This window comes from Aquarana catesbeiana, linkage group LG04 (assembly GCF_042186555.1).
Source record: "Aquarana catesbeiana isolate 2022-GZ linkage group LG04, ASM4218655v1, whole genome shotgun sequence".
NCBI lineage: Eukaryota > Metazoa > Chordata > Amphibia > Anura > Ranidae > Aquarana > Aquarana catesbeiana.
The window spans coordinates 264,239,894-264,263,763 of record NC_133327.1 but is presented as its reverse complement, the minus strand read 5'-3'; the positions used below and the strand labels follow the sequence as shown (position 1 = coordinate 264,263,763).

Sequence of the window (23,870 nt, the reverse complement as noted above, 5' to 3'; positions counted from 1 at the left end):
TCCTGTCTGCCAAATCCAGATGGATGGTGGTCCTATTTTCCATCCAACTGGCGGATCGGACTGGATCTGATTGCATGAAAACGGACAGGTGATTCATTTTCACCCAAACTCCCCATAGAGGAGAGCTGGACTGTGTCCATGTCCGCTTTGCGCAGTGAGCGGAGATGGACCTGTCATCCGCCTGCTCAGCGGGGATTAGCGGATCGATCTCCCGCTGAGCAAGCAGATTCTGTCCAACGGAGGCGCATGTGTGAAAAGAGCCTAAAGCTTTTCAAGTGTTCTTTGCTTCCAAAGAAGATATACATAGTTTTAAAAATGAAAGTTCTAAATATTTTTTTTTTTCCACTGGAAGGATTTTTCTATGGAGACCCTCATATTAACACTCTGGATGGTTTGAGTTATACATTTAATGGTCTGGGTGAATTTATTTTGACCAACGCAAAGGATGAAAATGACACAGTTGTCTTCAGACTTCAAGGACGCACGGCCCGAGCTGGCAATGGAACCAGCTATGCAACCAACTTTGTGGCATTGGCAGCTTCCACATCCTACGGTGACCAGGTAATGAACACAGGAAGAAAATATACAAAGGCTTTGTTTAATAACCCCTGTAAACTGATTATTAAACTTTGCATTTCAGATTCAATGGAGCTTAAAGAATGCTAACGAAACCACAGTGAGCTACAATGGGACCTTCATTGAACTCTCAGGTGAGTTTTAAACTTTCCTCTTTTATGGGTGATTGTTCAGTTCACACTGTTGTTGTAGTCTTGGAAAAGGAAGTGAATGAAGATGCATCAAACATCATCTGAACATAGCAGCCTATGCTTTTTGGGGTGAAAAAGATGCTATGGGTATCTATTTACATAGACATGGCAAAGCTGGGATTGTAACAATAAAGTAGTATTAAACCCAAACATTTATTATATTGTAGATTATCTTTTTATAGATGCAAAGGCTGTATTAGTCTCCTTTTTTATTGCTTTTTCCATTAATTTTCACCTGTTAATCCAGCAAGTAAGTATGTTTTTTTTCAGTGTCCTTTATCAGACCAAGCTGTCTAGCAAAAGTGGCAGAGGGTAGGACGAAACACTTAACATGACAAACATGACAGAGGTGCCTTCAATGAACAGCTTTTATTAATTTATGTAAAACCTTTATCCCTAAAGAAAAAAAACGGTTGCTGTAACTGATTCTAAAGCACTAGCTGGAGTTCAGCTAGTAAAGTCTATCTAAATCCCTAATGCCGCGTACACACGGTCGGACTTTTCGTCTACAAAAGTCCGACGGACGCCGACGGACAAAATACAACTGACAATCCGATCATGTGTGGGCTTCCCCGGACTTTCAACAGACTTTTCCAGCCGCAAATCTCACGGACTTTAGATTTGAAACATGCTTCAAATCTTTACTTCGTAACTCCGCCGGACCCAGAAATCCGCTCGTCTGTATGCTAGTCCGACGGACAAAAACCCACGCTAGGGCAGCTATTGGCTACTGGCTATCAACTTCCTTATTTTAGTCCGCTGTACGTCATCACGTACGAATCCGTCTGACTTTTGTGTTATCGTATGTAGGCAAGTTCGTTCGTTAGAAAGTCTGCCGCAAGTCCACCGCAAGTCTGCCAAAAGTCCGCCACAAGTCCGTTGAAAGTCTTCGGACGGGCTGTCGGACTTTTGTAGCCGAAAAGTCCGACCGTGTGTACGCGGCATAACACTACCCACTCCCACAACTGACAATTTAGCTGTCCAAAGGTGTGTCTGTTGCTCCTCCATAGAGTGTAAACACCCATAGAGAGGAAGTTTGTTACTGGTTGGGTCACTAAGTGAAAATAAAGGGAAAAAAGCCTAAAAAAAGAAAACAAATGCAGCCACTGCATTTAAGGTTTGGTAAGCTGCAGTATATAACACAATTTAGCTATTGGGTTATTGCCACTGCAAAGAGTAAATTAGCTTGTAAGCCTCTTATTTTCACAATGACACAACTCTTGTACACAGCCATATGGTTGCCCTTAGTAAAACTTTTTCCTGTGTAATTATTATATATTTATAATTCTGGAAATTAAATCAAGATAGACAGTGCAATCAAGAATTTAATATGGCATATTGCAAGGTGTTCTCCATTGTGTGGAGGTGAGAATAGTACATCGTAATGCAATGTGGATGTCATAAGACTGATTTACTGAAGGATTTGATCATCTTCACTGAAAAAAAATCATGTGAACATTTCACTTCAACTATTCAATCATGTGAAAAGCAAATTCCCATTTGCCTATCTCCTTTGCATATGATTGGTTATTCAGAGTGCACAGGAACTTGCATTTCACATGGTTGTATAATTCAAACTGATATTCACACAATTTAGTGATTTGAAATTCACAACTCCTTTAACTAGTTGCCGACCACCTACCAAATATATACTGTGACAGGTCGGCTCTATTGCGCAAAATCACGTACCTGTACGTGATTTTGTGTAACAGCCACTGGGGGGCGCACGTGCGCCGCCGGAGGCGCAATCGCACCCTGATTGACCACAGGGGATGCAAAATCCTCCCGCCACACACAATCACTCCCCACAGAGATAGAACGCCAGCCTGCCAATGTAAACAAGGCAGACTGCCATGGTGTCAGGCATGGACACTGTGATCTAGTGTTCCTGCTATCACCCCCACAGTAAGAAAACACAAACAGGGAACACACTTAACCCTTTGATCGCCCCTGATTTTAACCCCTTCTCTGCCAGTGTCATTTATACAGTGTCAGTGCATATTTTTAGCACTGATCAATGTAATAATGTCACTGGTTTCCAAAAAAGTTTCAAAAGTGTCAGTTAGGTGTCCGATCTGTCTGCCAATGTCGCAATCCTGCTAAAAATCGCTGATCACCGCCATTACAAGTAAAAAATAAATAAATAAATAAAAATGCCATAAAAATATCCCATAGTTTGTAGACGCTATAACTTTTGCGCAAACCAATCAATATACACTTAATATACACTTAATATGATTTTTTTTTTTTTTTTTTACAAAAAATTTGTAGCAGAATACATACTGGCCTAAACTGATGAAGGAATTTGATTTTTTTTTTTTTAAATATTGGATATGTTTTACAGCAGAAAGTAAAAAATATTGTTTTTTTTTTTTCAAAATTGTCAGTCTTTTTTGTTTATAGCGCAAAAAATAAAAACCGCAGAGGTGATCAAATACCACCAAAAGAAAGCTCTATTACTCGAAAAAAGGGCATTCATTTTATTTGGGTACAGTGTCGCATGATCGCGCAATTTTCAGTTAAAGTAACGCATACAATGGCCTGGTCAGGAAGGGGGTAAAATCTTCCGGGGCTGAAGTGATTATTAAATCAGCCTCTGCCTTTCTTTTACTGATTTAGAAAAAAATGGCATCTAACCATTTTCATTTGAGTATTCTTACAATTTGTCACTATATGTCACTATATGAATGCAATTTTTTTAGGGATCACTGATCCATTATGGGAATATTTTTATTTTATTTTTTAGACAATTTTACTTATGTTGACCATGTGGGATTTGGAAGGACAAAAACCGGGGAAGCGAAAGTCCTGTTTGACAATGGCATCTCTGTTTCTTGTTCTGCTAACCTGGGCATCTTGAGTTTTGTGGTGACATTGCAATCAACATATCAAAACAGGACTGAAGGCCTCCTCGGTAAGTGACTTGTGTCAATATGAACCATCTTATATATATGTCCACACCAGCTCAGTGCAGAATAGCGGGTCAAGACTACAACATGTAAATATTTAACATGTGTTAATTAAAGTGTATGTGTAGCGGTACCTTCGTGAGGGCTGCTGAGTGTTTTAGTCTGTCTGTCACCTTGCTCAGCCAGGCACACAATTTCAAGCATGAAACATTCCTTGAACTGTTTTTGTTGTTTTTATTCAGGGGGATTAACTTGGATAGGGATAGGAAAATTATGAGATGCCCAGATGATTGAAAGTCAATGTTGGGACTGAACTGTATACACCCCCCGTATATACAATCTCCTATCTCTTCCTCCAGCACATCACTTGCTTGCAGACTATCTCTCCTCAACACCTCCAGCACATCACTTGCTTACAGACTATCTCTACTCAACACCTCCAGCACATCACTTGCTTACAGACTATCTCTACTCAACACCTCCAGCACATCACTTACTTGCACTTCTCAGACCAACTAGCACTGATTTGTAGGCCTGGCACTGGTAGTCCCAGTGCTAGTTGTCTATGTGGCTACTGCTCCCAGTACCAGTACCACCTCTTCAGGCCCTGTCAGCTATCCTGGCTGCAGTTGCCTCTCTCCACTGGCCACCACAGTTCACTCCACTGGCTCTGCACCCATCTCAGACTGCACTCCCAGTCCTCTCAGGCATGCCTCCCCAGTCCTTCCTGACTGTATGTCACTCACCAGCCCTCTTGGCTGCAACCTGTTGTTCCTCCCTGGAGACTTGTCCAGCAGTGCTCTCACCTGCTGTCTTCTCCTTGCTCCCCCCATGTGTTCTTTGAAGGTCCCGTCCGCACCCAAGCCCAGGCCCAAGGTCACCCCCCCAGACTGGGGAGCTCCCTTAAAGGCCACGACAGCCTAGCACTCCATCTCCAGCTTCCACCCAAACAACTTTTCCCCCAGCTGGGCTGACCCTGGGTATTTAAGGAGGCCTTCCCCCTGCCAATCCAAGTTGGGGATTGGTCAGGGCTCCTTAAAACACCCCAAGCAGCTCCACCTCCCCTCTCCTCTTTTCTTTCCAGAATATTCTAGAAGTCTCTGGAAAGAAGTGGGAGGTCTTGGTGAGGCTGCTTGTGAGTCACCAGCTCTGCTCTGAGTCACTCCAAACCCAGATCAAAACACAGCCATGCCAAGCCTGGAAATGTACCTACTCTCAAAAAAACAACAAAAAAAAAAACATAACACTATACTTCTAGCACATTAGATGGTGCTACATATGTAACATTAATAATTAAATTATTGTTGATTTTTTCAGAAATCCTTTAAGTTTCTGTTCTCTCTGCTTGTACTCAAGGAGGGGTTCTGCAGATGAAGAGAGGACTGTTTTTCTTTTAATCCATCAGAAATAGAGTAGGCAGGACTGACACCACGTGTTTAAGAATTTAGAACTGTGCTGTCATGTAAAAGAGAACATTTGGAATATAATATGATATATTGCTGTCACATCTATAGTCATTTTTCTGTACTTGCAGCACAGAATGTGTACGTATTCCAGAAATGTACAAATCATTTCTTTTTTTTCTTTTACTTTTACATATGCTTTAAAGAGACCCTGTTTTGTGAAAAATACACTGGCTATCACATTTTCCATCTACTTCTAGAATAGCTAATTGACTTGCTGTCTTTTATCTCAGTACCTTCTGAGTCACACACACAGTACCTTCTGAGTCACAAAAAGTATGCATTCAGTAAAGTCAGAACTCACGATCTCTATAACTGGTCAGGGTCAGTGAATAAAAGGATTTTAAAGTCAGACAGCTAGCAGTTTCAGGACAGTAATCACAGCCTATGCTTTTCTCTTTACAGTAGTCCCCAACAATCCATCCTAGTTTGCTAGTACAGACACTACAGTCCAATTGACAAGTAACTATCTTGCCATTTAGGGCTTGTTGACAAGTAACTAGAGAAATGTTACTGCTTTTTATTTACACTATAGGGAGATAACTATTCAATCTTCCCACACACTGCAGAAATCTACTTGCTGAGTAATTTGAAACAAAGTCACATGAGGAGGAACAGACTTTTTGTTGTCACCTTGTTATTTCATGATTTGTCAAATGTATATTTTACCTCTTCTATTTTATTTCAGGGGTATTAAATGGAAATTCAAATGATGACTTCCTGACTGCTTATGGCTACACATTGCCATATAATAACAATACAAAGCCAAACGACTCACAGATCTTCGACTTTGGCATGACATGTAAGAGAATATTTAATTATCATAGCTGTTTGTTCTACACAGAAGGTGGCACTAAAGGGACAGGATGCCAGTGCTGCAATTTCTTCACAACATTCGTGTATTTCATTTTTTTTTTCTTTTTTCTGTGTATTGTAGTCCTAACAGGAAATGTACTTTCAAGGTGGATGGGGGAATCCTCACTGGGTGTGTGGCCACTAGCTTCTATGCAATCAGTGACGAATAACTACCCTGCCATTCAGTTGCCAGCTGGGGATTTTCTGATAGCTGAACGTAAACAAATAGGGCAGAGATGGGGACTGACATCACTGGCCATGGCTATATTTGACTAAGGACTATTGCCATATTTGGTCATTGACATCATCCACCATCTTTGCCCCTTTGTTTGCAAATCAGCCGTGAGCCTTAGTTCTGTCATTAGATACGAGTCTCTGTAGAGAACAGGTAAATCCGCATGTTTTATTTTCAGAGGGTATCATTGATCATGAGGATCTGCATCACTGAATTATGATGAATTTACATCATAGGACTTTTTTTTTTACAAAGGACTTGTCAAAATGTGTGGTGTGTTTATTTGCTTTTAATATTTTTTGTGAATCAGTAGGGGTACTATTAACTCTTACTCGTTCACATGGGAGAGGGGGTATCTGGGATTTCTGGATTCCAATAATCCCCCTAGCCGCAGATCCCTACCAACCACTGGGCCAGGATTGTGGTGAAGAGGCCCTTTGACAGAGAGGTCCCCCCTGGCAAGGTACCCTCCCCACATTGAGGGAATGGGGCCTGGTATGGTTCAGAAGGAAGGGGTGGGGTGCATGCTTACCCCCCTTCCCTTTCCTAGCCAGCTACTGCACCCCTTATCTTTTATTTTTTTTTTTGCATGGGGAACCCCCTTAAAATCCAAAACAAACTTTTTCATCATTCTTGCCGTAGGATGAAGAACAGCAAAAGTGAATAAAAAAAAAAAAAAAATATATATATATATATATATATATATATATATATATATATATATATATATATATATATATATATATATATATATATAAATAAAAAATACCAGTAATTTAAGTTTCCTTGTCAGCCTATTTTATTTATTTTTTTTTTGCTACAAAAAATGTCAGGGGACCCCAAAGGTCCCCTCAAAATACATAGCAGACCTGCAGAGGTTTAGCATGTACATCAGGGGGGTTGTCTGCTGTGTTTTTACAAGTAAAACCAAGCTGGCAGGGAGCTATTATTTATTGGCAATTTAAACAGCAGTTTTTTGCCTGTAAGTTTTGCTGTAGCACGTTGTATACATTGTACAGGTGCACCAATTCATAGGCAAGTTTAAAGTGGTTCTAAAACCTGAAGGTTTTTTACCTTAATGCATTCTATGCATTAAAGGTAAAAAAAAACCTTCTGTGCTGCAGGATCTCCCAACCCCCCCACCCTTATACTTACCTGAGCCTGATCCAGATCTAGCAATGTGCACGAGAGCAGCAGCACTTGCCGCTGTCTTCCCTCTTCACTGGGCAGATTGATAGCAGCAGGAGCCATTGGCTCCCACTGCTGTCAATCAAATGTGGTGATGAGGGTGTGGGGGGCAGGACCGAGCTGCCCAGTCAGTGTTGGCTCGGGAGCGAGCCTGCGCAAGTGTCCCCATAGAAAGGGGCTTTTGATAGGGGAACTCACTAAAGAGGAGGAGCCTGGAGTACAGGCGGGAAACCCCAGAAGAGGAGGATTGGGGCTGCTCTGTGCAAAAACACTGCACAGAGCAGGTAAGGTAATGTTTATCTTTTTTTTTTTTAATTTTAATGTTAATTTAAGGCATACCTCAGGCTTGTTTTTCAAAAGAATTTGGCATTTTTGTTGCAGTGCACAGCCCCCCACACCATCTGTTTCATTTTCCCTTGCCTATTGGCCCTGAAAATGGTTCTAATTTATTTTAAAGATTTGGTTCCCATTGGATTTAATGTGGTTCCAATTAATATCCAAACCAGTGAGCTGTTTGGCAAGTGTCTCATGAACCAAACCCAGGTATGCCCAGCAGTGCAATAAAGTTTCAGCCATATTTTTAGTGAGTGTTCTATGTTTAAGAAATAAAATATAACTTTAAATTTTACTCCTAAAAACCTGGCTGGTGATACAATGTAGAACAAAATATCATTATAATCTGTAATTTTGCACTCGCCACAGAGTAGCTAAAGCAGATTAAGGTGTGATAAGACTATAGCTGGAATTTGTTTGTATATTTTCTAATAGATTATCCTTATGCATTTGATATTTTTTTAGGGAAAACAAAACCTGAAGATACGATATTTCTATACAACACAACTATGGAAGAAACCTGGTACACTTACAACAACAATAGTTTTGTACCAAAGTTCCTTGATGAGCTGCTTTTGTCCAGTGACCCAGCATTTCTCCAGAAAGCAAACAGCACTTGTGGTGGAAATACAGACTGTCTCTATGATATTCTGAGCACTGGAAACACTGCTATAGGATCCGCCACTATGACTAGTAATTCTGTATACAGTGAGAGGAGATCTCAGATTGGTAAGTATAAAAATCAAGCAAACTTCAGGAGAAAGTTTCATTACTTTAATTTCCAAAAGATACAGATGGGAGGTAACTGTCAGACTATACATAATTAAAACCCTGAGGTGAAGGGTTTTTAGATAATTATTGTATAGTTGCCTCCCATGCTCACATCAGATTCTGAAAGCATGAATGTGCTAGTGACAGGAAGGCATTAACAAACAGGTACAGAGACACAGAGAAGCCAGCACTGTAGATCATATGTTGCTTCAATCCAGTGACAAAATCAATGTAGTCATGGGCGTAACAATAAGTGTCACAATAGTGACCCTGCCCATTCTCCAGGGGGCCCGTGCAGCCTCCCTGTCATATCAGCATACCCCCCAACTCAACAAAATCCCGGAGCCCCGGCTCGGATCCGGCTTGTGTACTGTAGCCACCTAGCTGGCTTCCACTTTACCTTCCACACCCCTCCGCTCTTATGAGCTCGGGCTCCCCATTTAGTGACATTGCTAAGGTCTGCCCACAGCCACTATAAAGTAGTATGCTGCAGCTCTTCTGGTCAGGAGATATTACAATTTAGCTGGCCAATTGGGTTGCTAGGGGCACGATCTGCACAGGGTGCTGGTCCTTGGGAGGTGCTATAGGACTGCCTGCAAAAAATATTGCTTAACCAATCATTATTCAGTGACTGCCCACCAATATTTTTGTGTGTGTGCGTGTTGCATGGCACTGCAAGTGCCTGTTATATGTGCACTGCAACACCGCCTCTGGCTGCCTCATAGAGCCCTTAGAGTAGAGGAAGGATGGGCTTGCAGGGGGGCTGTACTAGGGGGGCAGGGTCAGGTGTCTGTAATGAGCAAGGGGGGTCTGTACTCAGGAGGGGGGTCTATACTTAGTGGAGAGGGGGGTCTATACTGAGGGTCTATCCTAAGATGGACAGTCTCTCCAGGCCTCTGCAAACTCTGTGTACAGGTATTCAAAAGATTTGGAAAGGTATGTCAAAATGTGGACAGTTTCTTCAAAATCTTTTGAATTACCCCCTCAATATGTAAATAAAGATCTGAAATAACTATTTAGCCAGTCAGAGTATCTTGGCACACTTTGGGATTATCTTGGGGCATGATAGAATCGACGGATGGTAGTGGGGGGGCCCCAGGTCAACTTTTACATCAGGGCCCACAAGGTTCAAGCTACATTTCTGATTGAAGTAATGACAATATGTATCATACTAAGATGAAGCCAAGTCTGCAGTCCCCTTGCAACACTGGGCTATATATGTTTTAGATATGCATTGTGCAGGCAGAATAACTTCAAGATGTTCAACAACTGACCTTCCACCAATAATATTAAAATTGAAAATATCTTAAAGCTGGTGTCTGGCCCTCACTTACTAATCTCTAGCATGAATATAAAAAACAATACTCCTTTTACTTGCCTATATTAAAGTAAAGCTAAAGCCCAAACGTCTTTTTTTTTTAATAGAGTGGATAGGGATTAGAACACCTGTCAGTTTTCATTGCTGTCTGTGCAAAGAAAACTGCACAGACAGCACTGCAAATCTTCTAATAGGGACACTAGTTCTGGTGAATTGGGGTTCCCCAAAGGATTCTCCTAATTTGCAGGGATTTCCTCTCACTTCCTATTTTGGCCATGGGACAGGAAGTGAAGGGAAATTTCCAAAATACAGAACAGAGATGGGAAAAAAAAAATCTGACAGGGGTTATGACTCTCCCTTACTATCCAAAATGAGAACAAAAGCTTTGCCTATAATTCTACTTTAATGTTCACATGACATTCAGGTTCTGAAACTTCTCTCTTCTTCTGTGCAGAGGAAATTAAACCCTTCTTCAGTTGTCAACATCACCATCTGTATGATGTGGACACTCCCTAATGCCTGTTCAGTGCTGGTGTCATGATTGCTGTAGGCAATGACATCAGCACAAAGGGACTGCGAGGGACTGGCTGGCATAGGCATATCTGCTGGATTACTGGTCTCTGCACACAGAAACAGCAACAACAAGGGACCCATATGCCAGACTTAAAAAGTAAAGCACTGTTTCAAGAGGTATCTAAATTGCAAATGTAGGACCTTGTGTGACAGTCTGTGACAGTCTCAAATAGTATTAGATCAATTATGCCCAAGCCATAATAAAGTGGTTTTAAAGTTTAATTGCTTTTTTACCTTAGTGCATTCCCCGCACTAAGGTAAAAAACACCTCAGTAAGTTTCTAACATCTAAACACTTACATGACTTCTCCACCGATCCAGCGCTGTCCCGTCTGTAGCAACACTACTCCCTCTTCCTATTCTCACAGGAGACTCTGAGAGCAATGGGAACCGTAGGCTCCTTCTGCTGTCAGTCAAATCCTCTAGGGGAGGCGTGGTTGAGGAAGGACTATCGATCTAGAAAGAAACAGAAAAGTGATGGCAGAAAAAGACTGAGTAGTCCATCAAGTCTGCTCATTTTTTATTTATTTATTTTCCTTCATTAACCTTGTTATTGGAAGCAGTGAACAGGACTAGTTCTGGCCAGGTGCCTATTGACAAGCTACAGGTTTCTGAATCAACAGTGATAATGCTGATAGCCACGAGACATGCAACCTTTTTATTCACCCCACTGTAGCATAAGCAAACATGTTCCCTATGTGGGGAAGCCATAGTCCTATTTAAAAATCAATTGGAAGGGGTGGAATTAGTGAAAAACATGGTACTTACATGATTACTATGATCATAATGTTTATATGTTTATGTTTGTAATAATATTTTGTCCTTCAGTTGTGTTGTTTTTTTTATTTATATAGCCATTTTTCCTCCAAATATCTCTGGCCCTGCAACTATCATGAGCTCCTTGGGTGAACAAGTCCTGATTAGCTTCTCGGCTGCAGACTCTGTGTTCAGTCTGGAAACAGAATCCAGTGACCTCATCATTTCAGGTATGACATCCTTATACTCATTAATAATTCTCTTACAGCCTTTTGACATTACTAGACATATTATACTGAATGTGTATACACTAAATCCAAAGGGATTATTATCATAATGGCCTAATGACATCTGTTACAATGACCAATGTGAGAGTGGCAGCAAATATAGGAAGATTTCAAAATACTGCAACACTATTATGTTATTTGCTGTAAAATATGAGCAGTAAAAAACAAAATTGGATACAAGGAAAGCGTATTAATACATTTCCCTTGCACATGATCGGTTGGTTGATGGTTTCATTTCACATGACTTTGCTTTACTTTACAGTTCAAGTATAGCTAAAGTTTCCTGTATGACATTCTACACTTATATCAAATCCAGTTCATAACTATGCAATGCAAAAGCCTCAAAAAGTAAACTAAAAACTTCCTTTACCCTCCCTGACTGAGCCAAATCCTCCTCCGTTTATGTCCCCCATGCTTCTCCTCCCAGACATTGCTGATCCCAGTGGGAGGGTTTCAGGAACAGAGACAGTTCTACCAACCCAGAAAGCAGTGGGCAGGACTAGGTGTGGTTAGACTACAGATTTGTGAATCAGCAGTGGCATTGTTGATAGTCACACCCCCTACAACATTTCCCCCCTCCCACTGTAGTGCAAGCAGATACACCCTTCATGAGAGTGGCAACTGAATTCAGGAGCAGTGAAGCATTGTTGTCACACTATTCCATCACAGAAAGCAGCTCTGGTGGACTTCATTGGTAGACTCAGCAGGTACTTTGCAACAGTGTTCATTTTGTCAATGAGAATATTTTCATCATAGTTTTCGTCAGCTGCATGTTTTCAGTGGAGAAAACTAAACGAAAATAAAATTTGAATTAAGTCAATTGACGAAAACGATGACGAAAATTAATTCCAATTTTGGCAACGAAGGAAAACTGAATTTGTGGGAGGGATATTTACCCACCTGAACTTCCACTTTCCTCAAAGATCCGTCTGTCTGTTAAAGCCCCAGCCCCCTGATTTTATCGACAAGTTGTATTGGCTGAGAGACACAGGCTCCCATCAATCCTTTCCTATGCAGTTCCACAAATTACACCCATTCACACTATCTCTTTGGCACCCTCTGTTGGTTTTTTCTAAATCGGCAACACAATTCCATCCCCAGCCTATAATAATAGCACATTAAAGTTTAAACATGTATTGCACTACTTCGTAAGAATAAGTAGGGGGCAGTAATAAGCTGCTGAAAGAAAAAAAAATAAGAAAAATGCTTTTCTTATTTTTTTTTTCTTAATATTTATGTTGGTAATATATTCAGAAAATATGGGCAGTATGTATGTACAATGGCATTACAGCCAATAGAGTTTACAGGCTTTTTTTGTTGTTATTTTTTTTTTAATTTCTTTTTGTCAGAAAGCAATAAGTTTGCTTGTTTATGAAACTTGTTTTTTTTTTTTTTTTTTTATAAAGACGTTATATATCTAAATATGTGTCTGTAGTGCATGCTCAAACCTTAATATCATAAATAATAACATGTTATTAGATTCTTACTCCAGGAGTTTGTAATGAGAAATAGTCAAGGCCCTTAGCAAAAACAGCTTAGCAGATCTCAGGGAGCACTAACCTTATAAACATGTAAAAGAGTAATTTAGGAAATCGGGCGTGAAATGGTGATACCCTGATGATATAGCGTACACGTATATAAATTAAAATCAATCGTTTATTCAAATATAAAACACATACATATATATATATATAAAGAGAAAAAAGACTTTCAGATCAGCCAAAACAGATATTATAAAATCATATACACAGCATGACATCAAAAAGGTGTTAAATGGAGTTTGCCAACATGTTGCACAACCAAAATAGCTGCTTCTTCAGGGCTTTATAACTTAGAATCTGACTCCACACCTATACTGTGTATAAATAAACATAGAAATAATCAGCATGAAAATATATACACATACCAATCCCTATCTCCATTTTTGAAGGATATGGATTGGTGTGTGTATATATTTTCATGTTGATTATTTCTATGTTTATTTATACACAGTATTGGTGTGGAGCCAGATTCTACGGAATAAAGCCATGAAGAAGTGGCTGTTTTGGTCGTGAAACATGTTGGCAAACTCCATTTAAAGGAGAAAGTCCAGCCTGAGTTTTTTCGCTGGGCTTCTCCTATGGGTCACAGGAGTGCAATTCGTTTTGCACTCCTGTGACCCGTTTTCAGCAGAGAGTGGTCTGAAGTCGGCTCTCTGCTGACATCACTGTAATCAGTCCAGGCATTGCGTCATCATGACAATAAAGTCTGGATCCGCCAGGTGCCTGGACTGATACCCATCTCAGCCTCTCAGCAAGCTGATGAGAGCCTTAGACAGCCCCTCCCCAACCCTCCACAGCTCAGCGCTCCAGTAAGCGTGAGGGCAGAGCGGAGACCTGCTGACTGACAGTCAGCAGCTCTCTGCTTAGGGAGCTGAGAGAACCGAGCCATCAGCGGTGTTCGATCGCTCGGTTCTCGGTGCAGTGGTGGCGGGGGACAGATGCAGCATCAGACCGATGCTTCATCCACCTAGATAAGTATGAATATGCAAAAAAAAAAAAAACCTTTACTTCTCTTTTAACACCTTTTTGATGTCATGCTGTGTATATGATTTTATATTATCTTTTTTGGCTGATTTGACAGCCTTTTTTCTCTCTCTCTCTCTCTCTCTCTCTCTCTCTCTCTCTCTATATATATATATATATATATATGTATGTGTTTTATATTTGAATAAACAATTGATTTTAATTTATGTACGTTTACACTATATGATCAGGGTATCACCATTTCCTAAATTTCTCTTTTACAATTTAAATAAACCAATTCGATTTTAGCTGACTAAAATGTACTGGATATTTTAGTCGACTTAAATATGACTAAAACTTAAACAATTCAGATGACTAAAATACGGCTAAAACTAAAATGTCATTTTAGTCAAAAGACTATGACACCATTTCCTTATACTGAATGGTAGATTAAAGCAAATATGAATAATTCTCTAGGCATACTAAGAATTCAACCAAGTGATTCCTAGTATCAACATTTTTTTCTCCACCAAGTGTCTGTGTAAATTCTAAGGACCTCCAACATAGTGAACCACAATACTATCAAGGAACAACTGTTACTATTATTTTATATTATTACTAATATAAAGGATTTTTCTTTATTTTATTTCAGTTTTCTTTCTTTGTTCTTTTCTTTTGTTTTCGTTTTCTATATTTCATAGTAGATCTTTTATACAGATGAATTGGTTATATCATCAGTTAAATGCAAATTACTCATACACGATTCCAATATAAATTAATCATTTGGTAATATTTACCTACGGTATTTACATATATGTTATTATGATTAAAACTGCATGATATTAAGTACAAAGACATAATATCAATGCCGTAAAAGAAAACATTGGTAGTGGGTTGGATGTAAGCATTGTGATTCTATCCCTTTCTATCCCTTAACAGAAATGTCGCACATACAACTGCACAAAACACAATTCATAATAACAAAATATGCCTACAACATCCACAAGCCAGTTATCCTTTCTAGCAAAATAAGTGTGTACAATATGTAAGTAATTAGTAAACTAAACAGTTACTCAACCTAGAGATGCAATCAAGATGTAATGTCCTTCATGGTTCTTTTCTCAGAGTCCAACTCAAAACTTCTGTTTCCTCCAAAGTCTCCAGCACACACCAACGCTGTCCTTTGTTCTCACATGCTTGTTCAAAAGTGCTTAGCTCCTCCCCATACTTCCTGTAACCTCATATCCTGTAACCTGACTTAAACTAGTCTGACTGTTTCATTTACATATCAATGGGAAGAGCCTTTGCTTTTAACAACACATGGTCTTAAAATCTAACTCCATTTTACTGCTATAAAATCACTACCAATAGCCATGGCAACACATACCACCTCTTGATTTTATAGCATAATATAGGAAAAAAATGTTCTCAACAGCTTTTAAAATGATTATTAACAGCTCTTAAAGCCTTTGTTCCAGAAAGGGTGAAATAAACCGCACTGTACTGTGAGTGAGAGGAAAAAATTCCCTTTCGACCCCCGTATTTTCTGGGCATTTAGACTTTTTGTCCCTGGAAGGTTGCAACATTCCTTTGAGCAAGGTTAGAAATGTCCTTGGCAATCTGTGGAAAGAAAGACCCAGATGATGAAAGTCTCTTGTCCTCTCGGTCATAAGGAAATTCTCTGATTAAAGCCCACTCCAATTCAATCACCATCAGGAAATCATCCACATCTTCCTCAGGCTCTCTGTTGGTCTGCCTCTTCCTATCTGGCCTGGTCATCTGCTCTGCCTCCCCCACCTATGGATGCACAGTACCTTAAAAGAGACAAAGCAGATTACATGTTCCTTCCAACTGTGCCAAAAACATAGCTCACTGCTCACATATCTCCTCAGTTCTAACCGCAAAACTATTGTAGGGTGCCCACTGTTGCCTTGTAATACTTTCAAGGAAATGCATTAATTTCCAGTGGTAAGAATAAACCTGCATTTCTCTCCATGCTGTCTTGGGAACACTGGCCTGCTGTTGTCCAATCTTCACAGCATGGCACTCTCGAGCAAAATTACACATTCTATGACAACAAAAACACCTAATGTGACTGAATCTACCATTCCCAACCAATTGCTTCCACTTTCTAAGCAACGTTGGTGTAGGAAATCCCATATATTTCTCTCTAGGAACCCCCACATTAGGTAAATCAGTCAACATGTGTCTCCAGGAGACCATAGGCCTTGCCTTTGTTTTACCTGACTCAACTTGGCCATCTATATTTGAGCTGATCAGATTCTTAGTTTCCCGCTTATGGGAAGTAACAGTGGCACATATCCTACCTCTGCTTACAGGCTTAGGGCCTTTGTCCTTTGTTAGGGCATGTTTATGAGGGCTGAACACTGCACATTCAAATCTTTAGCTTTGCCTGCCGTGGTTTGAACACAAAGCCACTGCAGGTTTGACTTTGATTACCCTACTTTCTACATTTTTTTCCTTGCTTGCAGTGTCTTCCAAACACTTGGTTTCCACTGCAAGCTGCTCCTTCAGTAAATCTCTTTCTAATTCTGCCTTTTTCGTCTTTTCAAATTCAATATGTAGGGCATGCAGGAAGTGCAAACCAAACACAGCAACTGCTCGCATCTCTACCCTACTGAACCCAAACCCTTTGAGACTAAAATCTGACTATCTCTGGCCCAGGTAGAAAGGGTGCATGCCTTCTCCTCCTGGACACCAGAAACCTTTGCAGCCTTACTCTTCCTAAACAGTGTATGCAGCATTTTTCTTTAGCACACGCTACAAAAAACACCACAGAAAACAGGTCTGCTTCAGTTGAGCTTTAACGCAAATCCCAGGCAAACCCCCAAATGTTTTGCTTTCATCTTTTTAAAGGTTCTTTTCTCAGAGTCCAAAACTTCTGTTTCCTTCAAAGTCTTCAGCACATGTCTTCGTCCTTTGTGTTCCAAACCAACTCTGTCCTTTGTTCTCACATGCTTGTTCAAAAGCGCTAAGCTCCTCCCCCATACTTCCTGTAACCTCATATCCTGTAACCTGACTTAAACTAGCCTGACTGCTTAATTTACATATCAATGGGGAGAGCCTTTGATTTTAACAGCACATAGTCTTAAAATGTAACTCTATATTTGTGCTTTAAAATCACTACAAATAGCCATGGTAACAAAGGAAACAACTATAAATACATTTGCACAGCTGCAGAACATATTTTTTCAATGGGAGGCCATAGTTCTACTTTAACTATCACTTCCTATGATTCTCTGATTGAGTTAGGGACTTTCTCCATCAGTACATGGACGTTGGCCAATTATAGTCTTCAGCTGCAAGCCCTCTATACTGAATTTTTTTTGTATATTAGTGTACAGAGCCTATAATATTAATTTAACTAGGGTTGGCTCGGCTGGGCAAATCGACGTTACCTTATGTCGCTTCACCTTTTGGCCACAGATCCCGGTTCTCTCGGGGGAGAGGAGACAGATCGTGTGGTCATACTAAGTATGAACACCGATCTCTCTCTTCTCCTAGTCAGTCCAGTTAGAACACACCTAGGGAACACAGTTAACCCCTTGATCGCCCCCTAGTGATAACCCCTTCCCTGCTAGTGACATTCATACAGTAATCAGTGCATTTTTATAGCACTGATCGCTGTATAATTGTCAATGGTCCCAAACATGTGTCAAAAGTGTCCAATTTGTCTGTCCAGATAAAAATCGCAGATCGCCACCATTACTAGTAAAAAAATTATAATAATAGAAATGCCAAGAATCTAACCCCTATTTTGTAGACACTATAACTTTTGCGCAAACCAATCAATATACGCTTATTGTGATTTTTTTTTTACCAAAAATATGTAGAAGAATACATTTCGGCCTAAACTGAGGAAAACTGAGGAAAAAATGTGTTTTTGGAAAAAAAAATGTGGGAGATTTTTTATAGCAAAAAGTAAAACAAAAATTTTTTTTTTCAAAATTGTCGCTCTTCTTTTGTTTATAGCGCAAAAAATAAAAACTGCAGAGGTGATCAAATACCACCAAAAGAAAGCTCTATTTGTGGAAAAAAAAGGACATCAATTTTGTTTGGGTACAGTGTCGCACGACCGCGTAATTGTCAGTTAAAGCGACGCAGTGCCGTATCACAAAAAATGGCCTAGTCATTGAGCAGCCAAATCTTCCAGGTCTGAAGTGGTTAACTATTGCACTGGCTTGTGAAATTAGCTACATGTTTGCATTAAGCCATGAAACGCTGCCACTGACACAGTTGTGACAATATGTAGTTCATTTGTTGTGAATGATATAAAACAATCAGAACTGAGGACATATGTGCACAGCTTTTGCAGCTAGATATTACCTTCATATTTAAGCCCAAAAGGGATGTCATTTCTGGTTTCATGATTAAAGTAATAATAACACTATACTGTTTAAAATCCTTGTTATTGTTTACAGTAAATGGCACTCTCAGATGGTTGCCTTCATCTTCCACACCCGTGTTTGCAACTGTAATAGCCAACAACTCCCAAGCCATCGCAGAGCAAGGCCTCACATTAATATTGTGCAACTGTAGTAACAACGCCACCTGTGACTATGAGAACACCGTGCTGAGGGGTCAGAAGAACAACTCCAAGTTCATGGTATTGTCTTTTTTCATAAAACTTACTAGGACTTACTGGGTCGGCGGTAGCGTTTTTCTTTTTGTTTGTGCGCCGCTTTTTGGCCTCTAGCGCTTTTAACCCCTGCTAGCTGCCAAAAAAGGGTTAAATGTGCCTGCAAAGCGCCGCTGCTGATTTCAATGGCAGGGGCGTTTTAGGAGTGATGTATACACTGCTCCCGCAACACCCCAAAGGACTTTCTTTCCAGTCCTGCAAGTGCACTGCTCCAGTGTGAAAGCACTCGGGCTTTCACACTGGGGTAGCAAGGGAGGCATTTTACAGGCGCTATTTTTAGCCCTTTAGCTCCTGAAAAAACGCCTCAGTGTGAAAGTAGCCTTACTGTAATATCTTAGGTTCTTGTATACAGCTCATTTGTACATTCAATCAACAGATTTTGTTTTACAAAGTAGATCACAGCCACTATATGATACTTGTTATATCACCTTTATTATTGACATACTATTCAACAATTTCACAAACTTATAAAACTCCCTATTATTGATAACTGTACTATAACAATATTTGTAATGAATGTTTTCTATTCAGACTGCGGGCTGCAATTGTTCCTCTGGATGGACGGGAGAGTTTTGTACTGAAGATTTAAATGCTTGTCTAGAGAACAGCTGTTTTAACACATCATCCTGTATAGACAATCCCGCTCCTAATGATAGCTACACGTGTTCACCTTGTCCTGATGGACTGTCTGGTGATGGGATAAAATGCTATGGTGAGAATAAGATAGCAGGTTACCATTAGTATGTATAGTTCAAATGTTAGCATGCATTACCATATAATTTACTTAATTCATGTCTTTTACAGGTGTTGATGAATGCTTTGCTAATAAATCCAAATGTGAGCAAATATGTATTGATACATGGGATGGGTACAACTGCTCCTGTAATACAGGTTACAGAATTGATCCAGCTGATACATACCGTTGTGATGGTAAGTGTTCTGAATATTACCGGCTTGGCAATGTTTTTCTCATAAGTACCCAGAAGTGGCATGAAGCATTTTGAATACATTTACTATGTGCCTGGCTATGGACATGAATCAGGTAATGCCAATTTTGGTCTAGGAAATGTTATAACCGGCCCATAAAGCGAATTTACCACATGTCATGCCATGTTACCAAATGATATATGTAAATCCATGCCTAGTGGAGCATGGAGAAATATGTTAACTGCCATAGATGACCTCCCACTGATTGCCTGCTGACTCTGGCTTAAATTATTTCTGACCACTGACTTATGCATGCAGGTCAGAAAATTCAAGTGATGTCAGAACTCTTAAAGTGTAACTGTGAGCAAGCCACAAAAATAAATACTGTAAGGCCCTCTTCCCAAGCTTATACATTTTTTACTGCATGTTTATTCTAAGGGAGCTCAAATAACATGTATTACTTACCTTACCCCACAGTCTTCCAGGCTTCCTATCTACCAGCCTCTTCTCTGGTCATGTGGCTCCCCCCTTGCTAACATCATCATGTGCAATGCAGGACCAGCAGCCACCACTGATCCTGTATTGTACGTGATGATGTCAAGGACCTGCCCACATTCCGGTGTGGGGAAAGATGGCTGCAATGGCAGTTTCTATGGTTCCTAACTATAGCTTTCCTTAAGGGCTCATTCACACATGTGCAGTGACTACAATTTTTCTGGACTAGATAAACGCTGGTCACTGCTTAGGCACATAGAAAACAATTGCTTTCCATGTGCCTCCCTTCACATCACAACTGGTGTGAGGTGTAATGTGGTGAGCTGCAATAACATGCAAACTACTGTGCCAAGACATGAATGAAGGGCCTACTTTTAAAACGTCAAAAAAATGAAGCAGTGTGATGTTCTGAAATTCGCATCGCACCTCTCCCTGGCTGAGTTCACCCTAACAGCTGCTTGCATGGCAAAATACTGCATTTTTACCATGCAGGCTGTTGCAAATATATCACACTTGAAGAGAAATCAAGATGCCAACATTTCTGCTCATTGGCTGTTTAGAGTAGTTTCAACTACAAATTCTTATGTCCTCATTTTTTATAATGGCTTATTAATTGTGGAACCTCTTTAAGGTATCACCATTAAACCCTTATTTGCTCTTGTTCTAGACATTAATGAATGTATGAACAAATCAATTTGTGCTGAGAATGCTGTTTGCACCAACACACCTGGAAGCTATAACTGTCAATGTGCCAGTGGCTACAATGGAGATCCACATATCTACTGCACAGGTATGTTAATTATATTATTTTGATAAATAATGTAATCATACAAAACATGGTAACATGTACACATGCAGAAAATGCAATGGGTTTCTTTATATTTTCAATGTCTTTACAAGAACGAGTTTGATTTTATAATAGTTATTAATTTACTGAAATGGAGGATTTACAAACATTAGCACACTGCTTACAGTCATTTAATTTAGGGGAAAAACAATTGTACATACATAATTTAACACGTCTTTTTTGTCTTAGGTTATAGTTCTGACTTAAATTACTATCTTTTTTTTTTTGCATTTATTACTTTTCCAGATATTAATGAATGTGCTACACCTTCTCTCAACAATTGTTCAAGCAATTCTCTTTGTATAAACACAAATGCCTCTTATTCCTGTGAGTGCCTCCCAGGATATTCTGGCCCCAACTGTACAGGTAAGGAAAAGCCCAATTCTAGCTCTGCATGGGGAGTAATAGAGACAGCATTTGGAAGATAAACCCAATTAAACTTAAATGATGTTACCATTATTATATTATGAAATGTTATGCAAGCCCTGACTGTCCTAGAATGGTTCACTAGACTATTGAAGAAGTTAAAAGAGTGACTAGGCAGAATAGCTGAAATTTGGTCCTACTGGATTCAATTTCAAACTACTGTGGAGTATGCACAGCTCAAGGGCAAACCATCCTAATTACATTAGCTTTTTTTGGTGACTGTTACCCAGATTTCTAGAACCGATTATGTACTGGGGGGTGGGACTTACTAACCTAGACCCCACCACCATCAGAGGAAAACAAACACAGCGCCTCTAAGTGCAGTATTGGTAAACCATTTAATGATAATTCAAAAGTGAAACTACTCACAAAGGGAGCATAAACACAAGCATGACAGTAATCCTGCAGCAAAATCCGGGGGTGGTTTTCTCCTAAACTTTCATGTCTCTGAAGTGCAGCTGACAGCGGGTGGATTCCAGCATCAGACTCCTTCCCTCCTCCGCTCTTAAAGCCCTATTGATCCCCCCTTTCCAACCCCTGTGCCCCTTCCTATCCCCTCTTCCTCTTTCCTTCCTTCATTCCCCCTCCTCCTTCCCCCTTAACACCCCCCTTTTTTTCTCTCTCTCCTTTCCCCCTTTTTGTTATATATTCACCTTAACCTCCTTTTTAACCATCTGTCCTATACCTCCTACTTCCCCACTTTGAATAGACCTTTTACCTTACCTACCTCCCCCACTAGTCTAACTTTGACAGGAGGCCTATTATACACCCGAGCCTATTTTCCATCTCACTAGATGCTCGGCTCTTTGCATAGCGCTCATGACTTCATACCACAGAAATAGGTCTGTTGGGATTTACTTGCCTGTGTTTCTTCAATGTATCTGTACTCTTCTTATAAACGAGAAATTATGACTGCTTTTTCCCTAATCTGATGATGTACATTGTCCTTTCTTTTAATTTTCTCTGATGTCCTCTTCTCTTGCTATAGAATGAGCCTTATAATTCCTGCATACATTGTTTTTGTTCAGTATCAGTTTCAAATAAGTCTTTATGGAACTGTAATGAAATGTTATGTAAATTAGTTTAACAGTATTTAAATGCCACTTTAAATACAGTATTATTATAGTCTATGAACTTTGCAGTTGATTTACTTTACATAAGGTCTGTATACCTAAAATGCACCTCTAATCAAACCTCTTTTTTAGCTTTGGATTTAGTATTGGTTACAATTTTTTTTTTTTCTGGTGTCTGTAGCCCAGCTGTCACCAGGACAGGAATTGAGGGAAAATTTCTCTAACAGGGACACATAGCTACAAGAGCACCTTTATATAGAGTGGTCGAAGAGGGTTAGAACCTCTGTTAACAAATAAATGCTTTTTTTTATGGTTTCCCCAGAATTCAGGGTGTCATTTTATCGTGAATTGTACTGTAAAGCTGGCCATAGCTGGAGCAAATTTCATCCAGGACTGACCAGATTTTGATCCATTTATGGATATCCCTGTTATACACAAGTGGATTGTTAGAACAACTTCTGTTGAATGGGAATGTTGGAAAAAATTTGCCAATCAGCAGCTGCAGCCACTGATCTGTGCATTTTGATAGCAGAGGAGTCCCACTGTCAAAATAAATGTGCCAGTGAGGAGGATTCCCCCATGTTGCAGTACCTCAATTGTGTGGATAGGGAATGCGTTTGTTTTTAGGAATCCATTTGTTTTTGAGTATTTTTGTTTCATTCAGCCCACTGGTTGAACAAAAAAAGAAATAAATAATATATGGCTTTACAATATATGTGAGTGAAGAATGGAAAAAAAAAATAATTAAGTGATTTTTTTTTTTTACTATGGTCATGAGGTGCCAGCAAAGCAAGACCCTAGAGAGCTTCAGGTAGTCCCAGGATAACTAGTTAACCATCTTAAAGAAAACCTCTCATGAGGAAAACACAGAGGCAGCTACTGCTGAACTCTCATTCACAAAATTCTACTTGCCTGGTTGTCCTTTGTTTTAATAACATAAGTCACTTACCAGAACAAGTGGGCAGATTAGAAATGTTGACTTGTACTAGATCAGTGACTCAGAAAGTTTTAAAGAGTCAGAAAGTCAATATAACAGTCAGGAAACTAGCATTTTCTGGGAGACATCAGCAATGTTAACGCTGTTTTTTTCTCTTTCCTGGTTTACTTTAAAGGGGGAGTTCACCTTTTCAGAAAAAAACAAAAAGGTGAAGTAACACTGTACACCCTATCTGCCTGGTTCCCTCTGTATTTACATTTATGGGCGATGCTGTCAGTGCCCACACAGCTGGTGCTGCAGTTGGTGGGTTTGAAATCCCCACACTTCATACTTTTTCCAAATCCACTTATTTATAGTAATCTGAAGTGAATGGTTGAATGCCTTAGGTAGATTTCATTAGATTATTATTAAGGGCGCCTTCAAGCATTATTTTAATGTTTGCTGCTTCACTTGCTGGACTTATAATATACACTAGAGAGTTCATCCACATTCATATTCACAATATATACTGTGTCAGTGGAGTGATCTGTAATAAAGGGATAAATCT

At 39.8% G+C, this 23,870-nt stretch overlaps 1 protein-coding gene across 1 annotated transcript in view; it reads left to right on the top strand.

Moving 5' to 3' along the window:
• Nucleotides 1-23,870, top strand: part of LOC141139897 (uncharacterized) — a 158,434-nt gene that overhangs the window by 102,568 nt on the left and 31,996 nt on the right. Inside the window, 11 exon segments of the mRNA XM_073626454.1 lie at nt 353-561; nt 641-710; nt 3,514-3,681; nt 5,828-5,941; nt 8,216-8,479; nt 11,266-11,397; nt 18,401-18,585; nt 19,150-19,330; nt 19,423-19,548; nt 20,708-20,830; nt 21,134-21,253. Coding sequence (XP_073482555.1) covers nt 353-561; nt 641-710; nt 3,514-3,681; nt 5,828-5,941; nt 8,216-8,479; nt 11,266-11,397; nt 18,401-18,585; nt 19,150-19,330; nt 19,423-19,548; nt 20,708-20,830; nt 21,134-21,253 — 1,692 coding nt within the window.